General features: G+C 42.2%; 1 protein-coding gene across 1 annotated transcript in view; it reads left to right on the top strand.

Annotated features, from left to right (window-relative positions):
- Positions 1–227: 227 nt before the first annotated feature.
- LOC126187448 (methyltransferase-like protein 17, mitochondrial) overlaps positions 228–10251 on the top strand; it is a 126749-nt gene continuing 116725 nt past the window's right edge. Inside the window, exon 1 of the mRNA XM_049928537.1 lies at positions 228–380. Coding sequence (XP_049784494.1) covers positions 330–380 — 51 coding nt within the window. The 5' untranslated portion in view covers positions 228–329. The remainder of the gene's footprint in view (positions 381–10251) is intronic.

The following is a 10251-nucleotide window of genomic DNA, read 5'->3' as shown; positions in this document are numbered from 1 at the left end:
CTTGGTGGTGAAGAGCTGATTACCTCTCATGAGATTCGCGTAAGTAGCGATGATAGAGTGGGGTCATTGTCTCGAGGGTTAAAAAACTCAGTAATAGCTTCCAAAACTGCATTGAAAGTACTGCTTTAGTTCACCTGCTAGAACGGCTAGGGGCTACAGCCATGTACCATCGCAATAAACTAACCGCAGATAAATTTGTCTTCGGTAGTCCGCATTCGCAGCCTGTCTCTCCAGAATGCTTCTGATGCTCAGATGTACATCACAGGTTGTCACTACAGAATTTAAAGTATCTTTGGGTTTGTTAGAGAGTCTGATATTTGTTTACAAACATGAGAATGAAAGCCGATATACCGCAGAAAATTTTGCGCCTGTCACGAAAGGCAAGTTACTTGTTAACCTTAATAGCAGTTGTGTTAAATGAAGGAAAGTAAAATGTTGCATTTTGCTTCATTTATTGTCCTGTAAGTTTATATTAATATGCATTTGGCTGCGCTCATCCGTTCTTCGTAAATCCGCTCCAGATCTTTCAGTTCTTCAGAATGTCTTGATTAACAGTGGTTTCACATTCATACCAATCTGCAGAAATTATATTTCTTCTCCTGTGAATCTTAAACGCACACTAGGGACAGTGCTACTGGTTACCATAGTGCACATCAGTTTTACAGCATCTGTTTCATTGTGTGTATTCGATTAGTTATACAAAATCTGTTGCTTTTGGTAGAGTGTTAGAGTGTTTAAAGAAATTTCTGTATCACTGATGGCTTTCAAATAATATCGACTATGTGCTGTTCATTAGTTTATGAACGTTGCGAGAGTTTCTTCATTTCAAGATCCATACTATCTTAGATTTTTATGATAGCCTTGTATATCCAGTGTGCTAACTAAAGAATGAAAAACAAAAACCATGTGCCACCGACATAAAATGCATGAACTAGTTTTTATAATAAAGTGACTCACCTATCATTGTGGCTGTCTGTGAATCCCATTCTTTAATTATATTTAATTTATGAACCTTGTAATCATTTTCTTGATAGTTGTTTTTGTATAGCTTTAGGTATTTGTGCTGGAATAGTGTTGCACAGAAACTTCTCACTGTGTGTGTGTGTTTTGCTCACAAGACTTGCATTTATATCCTCACTGAGCAATCCAAGATTTATCTTATTTAAACCAGAAATTGCTCTAACCAAATGTTGGGAGGTTCTAACCCTTTTTATAAAAAATGTTGGTTTTCCATTTTCTTTAATTATACTTTGTCAATTTTCTGCTTCAAAGCCTACACCACCTGGTTCCTTCCTACCAACACCAACGTTTCTTAATCACGCCGGTGGTAACTCTCCCTGCAATATATCGTATGTTCACACAACCCACTGGCCTTGCACTGTTCATTAGTGCCTATTCTTCACCCACCTACCCCCTTCCCCGGAAATACGGAAGCGTCCGATCCCGCCCGTCTGCTTTGACCCATGACGTCACAAATATGGCGGAAACGACCATAAACCACGATTCCAATATGGCGCATATAAAGTCGTTACGCACACATTATGAGGACGAAAATACATCGAAAAACAAACAAACACACTTACCACAAAAAGCCTAATGACACTAACGGGACAAGCGCGTGAAATCAGGTGTTTTTGGGTGGGGGCAAACTAAATATAAACAAATTTAGACATCCACCCCCATTCAAAGCCACACAAAACGTCGAAATAAACCGACATCACAAAATTCCCCAAATACCATTAAACACAATAGCATCTGGAATAGGACACTTCCCTTGACCTATATAGCTCAACGGCAGCTCCCGATCCCATAAATTAGGATCAAACACTTCCCTTAGCCTATATAGCTCAAAAACATCTCCCGATACCAATACCAACATACACAGCTACACATTGGGATCGGAGACTTCCCTTGACCTGCGGACTGTTAATTTTATCCGTCATATCCATTCCTGAACAAAAACAACAACCGATTAATTTTACTAAAATTACCACACGACGTACAGCGAACAACACTAAATTAACCTTCACACATAATCGTTAACTCACTGAAACGAATTCCACTACAATTACAGCCGACACTCGAACAATTCTGGATAATGAGCAAAAGGAAACTGAGCCCATTACACCACACTAACGAAAACCCTGAACATACCACCAGAGAGCACAACAAACCACAACACGACGACATCTACAAACACGCCACACTCACAAACAAAACTCCGCTCCGTCATGACGTCACACACGACAACACCCTTACGTCACGGGTCAAACCCGACGCGTGGGATCGGACGCTTCTGTCGACCCCCTTCCCCTCTTCCACTCCAGCACTACACGACCTATTTCATCAGTTCACACAGTCTCTTTTTACTACTCCTCTACTGCTCTTGTTTTCTGCCCCCCCCCCTTTCACCCCCAACTGCCCCTTTCCTCCTCTCCAATCTAATCTCCCAACTGCACACAGCTGCCCTACACTGTCTCCACCATGTCCCTGCATCCTCCCACAAGCAGCACTTTCTTGTCCCACACCTGTACCCTGCTAGCACTCACCCTTCACACCCGAGCTTCTTCCTTAGCCCCACCGTGCAGACTGCTTCTTCCATTGTGTGCAGTTCTCCACAGTCTGACCTCAGTGGCTAGAGACAGTGGTCGTGTGTGTGTGTGTGTGTGTGTGTGTGTGTGTTTTATTTGCATAATGTGTTGTCTTCTTTAGAAGAAGGCGTTTTGGCTGAAAGGTCACATGTTTTGTACTGTTCTTGTTGTACTGGTCTGAAATTCGGCATCTCCACTATATTGTGAGTAGCAATCTGCCCTTTTCATGGTATTGTTGTTAGTTTCAGTGGTGTGTGTCACGGAATTGGAGAGTCTTGTACTGGTATAATGAATTTTTCCAGCAGTGTTTTTGAGTGTTTCATATTGGAGTTTTTCTTTGATCCACAGTGCTTTTTTGGAGGTTCTTGGTTTATTAGTGAGTAATTTTCAATTTCAGTTGTTATTGTTTTCAGTTTTTGGGCTGTTAGTTCATTGTCTGTAATTAGTTCACGTGTTAAATTGAATTTTGTGCCTTTGTTGTTTGTTTGTAGATGTTGATCTGACTGTGAAATTTAGGACTTGGTCTTTAGATGCTACTCTGGAAGACGATAGAGCTCTTGTCATAAAATTTCTGCAGTTTCTTAGTTTCCTCCATGAATATGTTAGGTACTGCCAGTGTGGGGTGCTGATGAAATTGTCTAGAGTTCCTCATTGAGGAAATGTTTTGAGATCAATTAAGAGAGGTTCCTGGTTTAAGGGTATACGGAACACCCTATGCTTACAATGTTAAATTGAGCTAAAAGTTAGGAACATTTTCTCATTTGTTATTTGGACGATACTCATGATTTTTTCACAGATCACAGAGATATGTTCTGCTTTTATGCTGAATTATTAATTTTGAAAAAATAATGTATAGTTTTTCAGATATTTTATTTTTTGTAAATGTTAAAAAAGTTATACATTTTAACAAGTATTTTAAAATTTACATCCATTAATACAAAATAATTCCACATATCTTTTAATTCAGATATATTAGAAGGTCTTAAGGAACAACTACAGAAAATTTAATCTTTCTACTATAAATAGGCCCTGAGAAAATGTACCTTATACACAAAAAAACTAAAGTTATGGGAAATTAGCTTCAAAGTTTTTACTTCAGTACAAGCCTGCTCCATAGCTTGTATCATCAGAATCGTCCAACAGCTTCCTCTTGATGGCTCTGCTATGCTGTCTAGCCATCTTTGAATATACTTTTATGGCATTATCTGAAGACCTGAGCCGTTCCTTGTCCAAACAAAGCATAGCTGTGGCAGTTCGTAGTCCTACACAGAGCCCCAACTTCTGCAGAACTTTGCACTTTGTTATATTGCCCTGATTGAATGATGAAACAGCATCATAAACGCCAAAGTGAAGTGTGTTTATACCCACAAACACAGTTTTAGGTAGTCTATTCCATATCACATGGTTCACACACTCATTTGGATTATGAGTCCGGTCATGAAGACATTTCTTTAGTAGACTAATATCTGCGAGGTCTCGGAATATTGGTTTTATTTCATCCATTATGGCAGGTGGCAGGTGATGAGGGTGATTGTATTGTTTCTTAGTTACCTTGCCTCTGTTGTACTTGCACCAACTATCGTTTCCTTTTGGACATAGCCCATGTTGGGGATTCTCATTGTTTGAAGCTGTATGAAAAAACAGAGCCCAGACTGCTCTTCTCATTAATTCTGCATCTGCTGTATTCTGTCTTATTGCTAGACCATAGCACTTCTAAATATGATCTATTGTAGCATATGCCAGTCTATTTTTCCTATCTAAAGTTTTTCCATCACTCAATTTCTTGCCTTTCATCTTGAGCCGTCGAAGTCTTGATCCCATCCTTTTCTGAACACGGCCAACACACTCCAGTTTGGAAATTTTCACATCGTTACCATAGGGTCTCAGTTCTTCAAATTCTTTGAAAGCCTTTGAGTCACCATCTCCAAGATAATTTATGTACCTAACGTTGTACCATTTTACTGAGCGTTGATAAATACTTCTTACACTAGCAACTTCCATACCACCACTTGACCCATAGTAATTTGCCATGCACTCCTCTTCATGTTTATTTTTCATTTTCTCTTTGCATCTGCAATGCTTGGAAAGTATTGCCACATCAACTACCTTACCAGTGTCCACACTTGCAGCTGTTGCTACACCATTCAGAGATGTGTGGCCTCTCTTCTGCCAGCTTCCATCAAAAGCTATGGACAAGTCTCTGCTATTATTATTTTCAACAACTGCTTCCTCAACAGCATCTTTCATGTTTTCCTGTGCCACATCTTCTACAGCACAGCCTATTGCAATTATGTGTTTGTAAAATTTTGAAGGTGGAGGATGGAGGTTCATCACACCACACAACATGGCACCTGCAGCACTGCCCTTTCCTATACACCATAATCCATAAACCAGTCTAATGTTTATATCGTATAGTTTACCTGTATCTGCAGTAACATGTGAGGAATTGAAGAAAGTAACACTGTGTTTGCAATAACTGCACATCAACTCTAATTCACAAGCAAGCCCTACATGTAAGTTTGTTTTCAATGAAACAACACATTTTCCACATTGTTTGCAGCACACATTGTTCTCCAAAGTGTCTGATAATAAAGTGACGTTAATTACCTCATATTTTGTAATCCCAGCATTTAGTTTCTTGTATTCTTCTTCAATTCCAGCTAGTTTTCTTCTTGAAGCACTTTCCGGTGTAGTGGCAGCAGCATCACTCAATGTATCACTACCATTGTTGAGGTTAGTCGCTAGTGGGACATTGGATACTGATGAAGATGAATCAGACGAATTTTTAGTACACTTTACTTTTTTGCGCCAATGTACACGCTTTCTAAATACCTTCAGACTAGGTCTTGGCATGTTGAAGGAAAGAAAACTCAATGACTTCTCCACATACGACTTTCACAATAATGACATGGATGTACTCACAAAGGAAACAATACAAGTGGTGCAGAGTCTATTGTCAACTGTCTAGCAGTGTAGCCAACAGAAAAGCTAACTCTCTTGTGCTCAATTATATCTCTGGCAAGGCTGTCTATATCAGGTATATTTCGCGTCTCATATACAAGGTGCGGAACATCGTGTGTCAAAATTATTTTAAAAAATTATTTAAAATAGTTCTATTCACGTCATCCAAATATTTTATACATGGTATTAAACGGGAGAGTCTAAATTTTTCGAAAATGCATTTACCCAAAAATCGATTTTTTTCTTCGAAGTTGACCTTGTGTAATGTAGAGTTGGTGACTTGCTGTTGGTGCTATCATTATCCTGGTGCATGAGACTGGTGTGAGTAGTAGGTATGTGTTGGACTGGTATTTGTTCTATCGTGAAGAGTGTAGTGAATTTATTAATTGTAGACATTCTTTGGGAGGAGGGGCAGGGGTGTAGAAATACACTCCTGAAAATTGAAATAAGAACACCATGAATTCATTGTCCCAGGAAGGGGAAACTTTATTGACACATTCCTGGGGTCAGATACATCACATGATCACACTGACAGAACCACAGGCACATAGACACAGGCAACAGAGCATGCACAATGTCGGCACTAGTACAGTGTATATCCACCTTTCGCAGCAATGCAGGCTGCTATTCTCCCATGGAGACGATCATAGAGATGCTGGATGTAGTCCTGTGGAACGGCTTGCCATGCCATTTCCACCTGGCGCCTCAGTTGGACCAGCGTTCGTGCTGGACGTGCAGACCGCGTGAGACGACGCTTCATCCAGTCCCAAACATGCTCAATGGGGGACAGATCCGGAGATCTTGCTGGCCAGGGTAGTTGACTTACACCTTCTAGAGCACGTTGGGTGGCACGGGATACATGCGGACGTGCATTGTCCTGTTGGAACAGCAAGTTCCCTTGCCGGTCTAGGAATGGTAGAACGATGGGTTCGATGACGGTTTGGATGTACCGTGCACTATTCAGTGTCCCCTCGACGATCACCAGTGGTGTACGGCCAGTGTAGGAGATCGCTCCCCACACCATGATGCCGGGTGTTGCCATTGTGTGCCTAGGTCGTATGCAGTCCTGATTGTGGCGCTCACCTGCACGGCGCCAAACACGCATACGACCATCATTGGCACCAAGGCAGAAGCGACTCTCATCGCTGAAGACGACACGTCTCCATTCGTCCCTCCATTCACGCCTGTCGCGACACCACTGGAGGCGGGCTGCACGATGTTGGGGCGTGAGCGGAAGACGGCCTAACGGTGTGCGGGACAGTAGCCCAGCTTCATGGAGACGGTTGCGAATGGTCCTCGCCGATACCCCAGGAGCAACAGTGTCCCTAATTTGCTGGGAAGTGGCGGTGCGGTCCCCTACGGCACTGCGTAGGATCCTATGGTCTTGGCGTGCATCCGTGCGTCGCTGCGGTCCGGTCCCAGGTCGACGGGCACGTGCACCTTCCGCCGACCACTGGCGACAACATCGATGTACTGTGGAGACCTCACGCCCCACGTGTTGAGCAATTCGGCGGTACGTCCACCCGGCCTCCCGCTTGCCCACTATACGCCCTCGCTCAAAGTCCGTCAACTGCACATACGGTTCACGTCCACACTGTCGCGGCTTGCTACCAGTGTTAAAGACTGCGATGGAGCTCCGTATGCCACGGCAAACTGGCTGACACTGACGGCGGCGGTGCGCAAATGCTGCGCAGCTAGCGCCATTCGACGGCCAACACCGCGGTTCCTGGTGTGTCCGCTGTGCCGTGCGTGTGATCATTGCTTGTACAGCCCTCTCGCAGTGTCCGGAGCAAGTATGATGGGTCTGACACACCGGTGTCAATGTGTTCTTTTTTCCATTTCCAGGAGTGTAGATACATCTCTGTTAGTAAGGCTAAGCATAGGAGGAGCAGTCATCCTGTTGGGACGTTGGTGTGGGGGCTGTTGCCTCTGGGGTGGGTGTTTTGATGATGTTTTTAGGGTAATGGTCCGTTAGACAAAATGGGTTATGGTGGGGTTAATAGAGCGATATATTGTGGAGGGATCTGCCATCACTTGTACTTGTTTTTCTTCTTATGGGAATTTTTATCGCCCTAGGGGTTTTTGGTATTTGAGTGTTAATCATAGTGTAGAATTTAATGATTATTCAAAGGGGGATCTGTTATAGGGAGGGGGAAGAGGTGCACTTTGACTCTGCAGTCTCATCTCATCTTGATGAGTATTGTTGGAGGAAAAGTGTGCCTAATAATTGTTGCTGTTTTAAGTATTTTATGATGTTTGAGGGTAAAATGTATATGCTTAAAGTGGTTAGTTAATGTTTGTGGTGAAGGGGAAGGGGTTGTGCTGTGTTGAATGTGGGAGGAGGAGGAGATTAGTTTTTAACATCCTGTCAACAACGAGGTCATTAGAGATGGAGCACAATCTTGGATTATATAAGGATGCCGAAGGAAATCGGCCGTGACCTTTCAAAGGAACCATCCTGGCATTTTTCTGAAGCAATTTATGGAAATCGCAAAAAACCTAAACCAGGATGGTAAACCTAAATCAGGATGGAAAAAGGCACAGGTGACTCCAGTATACCAGGTGTACCAGTATGAAATGAGCGTTTTTTTGTGACAATGAAACAGGAATTTTGAATTGAAAAGTGAAAACATTTTATTCAAAGTCCTTACCATTGCTTTCTATACATTTTGACCACCTTTTTGGCAATTTATGGACACCACGCCAATAGAAATGTTCGTCTTTTGAAGCAAACCAATCAGACACCCAAGTTTCGACTTCTTCGTAGGAATCGAGGTGTTCCTCAGCCAATGCGTGTCCTGTTGATGAAAACAAATGGTAGTCGGAAGGGGCCAAGTCTGGTGAATACAGAGGGTGGGGTAGCAGCTCCCAGCCAAGTGTTTTGATTGTATCCTGAACCAGTTTTGCTTTGTGTGCAGATGCATTGTCGTGTAAAAAAATAACTTTGCCATGTCTTCTGGCCCATTCTGGTCTTTTTTCAATCAATACATAATTCAAATTGATCATTTGTTGTCTGTAGCGATTAGTATTCACAGTTTCTCTGGGTTTTAGAAGCTCATGATACACCACACCTTTCTGATCCCACCAAACACAAAGTATTGTCCTCTTGCCAAATCGATCTGGTTTTGCAGTCAATGTTGATGGTTGCCCTGGATTAACCCATGATTTTTTCCGTTTAGGATTCTTAAAATAAATCCATTTTTCATCAGCAGTAACAATTCGATGCAAAATTGATTTTCTTTCATGTCTTTGAAGCAAAATTTGACAAATGGTTTTTCGGTTTTCCTTCTACCTTTCATTCAATTCCTGTGGCCCCCATTTTCCACACTTTTGGATCTTTCCCATAGCTTTCAAACGGTCAGAAATTGTTTGTTGTGCAACATTTAGCATTGCTGCCATTTACTTCTGACTCAAAGTATCATCTTCATCCAATATTGCTTGCAATTCAGCATCTTCTAACTTTTTTGGTGGTCTTCCACACTCTTCATTTCTTACATCAAAATCATTATTTCTGAACCATTGAAACCATCTTCTGCCTGTTGCTTCTGATACAGCATGATCACCATACGCCTCGACAAGCATTCGATGTGACTCTGCAGTACTTTTTTTCAAATGAAAACAAAAAGTTAATGCTTTCCGCAAATCATCACTTTCTGGTACAAAATTCGACATTGTTAACACGATTAAAACATATGATAAGGCTTGTTCACAACAAATGTTACCTATCGACACATTTGTATCTTAATGCTCATTTCATACCGGTACACCTGGTACAAGAAGGGTAAAAGATTACAGACCACTATCCATAACTTCGATTTGGTGCAGAATCCTTGAACATATTCACAGTTTGAATATAACAAACTTTCTTGAGACTGAGAAGCTTATGTTCATGAATCACCATGGTTCTAAAAGGCATCGCTCATGCAAAACTCAACTTGCACTTTACTCACATGATATACTGCGAACTATGGGTGAACACCAACTGGCAGATTCCATTTTTCTAAATTTCCAGAAAACATTTGATACAGTATGAGATTTTCACTCTGTAGTGGTGTGTGCACTGATATGGAACTTCCGGGCAGATTAAAGCTGTATGCCTGACCAAGACCCGAACTCGGCATCTTTGCTTTCTGCGGGCAAGTGCCCTACCAGCTGAGCTACCCAAGCATGACTCACAACCCATCCTCACAGCTTCAATTCTGCCAGCACCTTTCTCCTACCTTTCTAACTTCACAGAAGCTCTTCTGTGAACCTTACAGAACTAACACTCGTGGAAGAAAGGATATTGTGGAGACATGGCTTAGCCACAGCCTGGGGGATGTTTCCTGAATTAGATTTTCACTCTGCAATGGAGTGTATGCTGATATGAAACTTCCTGGACAGTTAAAACTGTGTGCTGGACCGAGGCTTGAACTCAGGACCTTTGCCTTTTGCAGGCAAGTACTCTACCAGGTTCGCTGATGAACTTCTGTGAAATTTGGAAGGTAGGAGACATGGTACTGGCAGAATTGAAGCTGTGAGGACAGGTTGTGAGTCATGCTTGGGTAGCTCAGTTGGTAGAGCACTTGCCTGCGAAAGACAAAGGTCCCGAGTTCGAGTCTCGATCCGGCACACAGTTTTAATCTGCCAGGAAGTTGCATTTTATATGGTGCCCCATTGTAGGCCGTTAATGAAGGTACGAGCATATGAAATAAGTTCA

This window comes from Schistocerca cancellata, chromosome 1 (assembly GCF_023864275.1).
Source record: "Schistocerca cancellata isolate TAMUIC-IGC-003103 chromosome 1, iqSchCanc2.1, whole genome shotgun sequence".
Classification (NCBI taxonomy): Eukaryota; Metazoa; Arthropoda; class Insecta; order Orthoptera; family Acrididae; genus Schistocerca; species Schistocerca cancellata.
The sequence above is the reverse complement of the archived record's forward strand: the minus strand, read 5'-3'. Positions and strand labels throughout refer to the sequence as shown.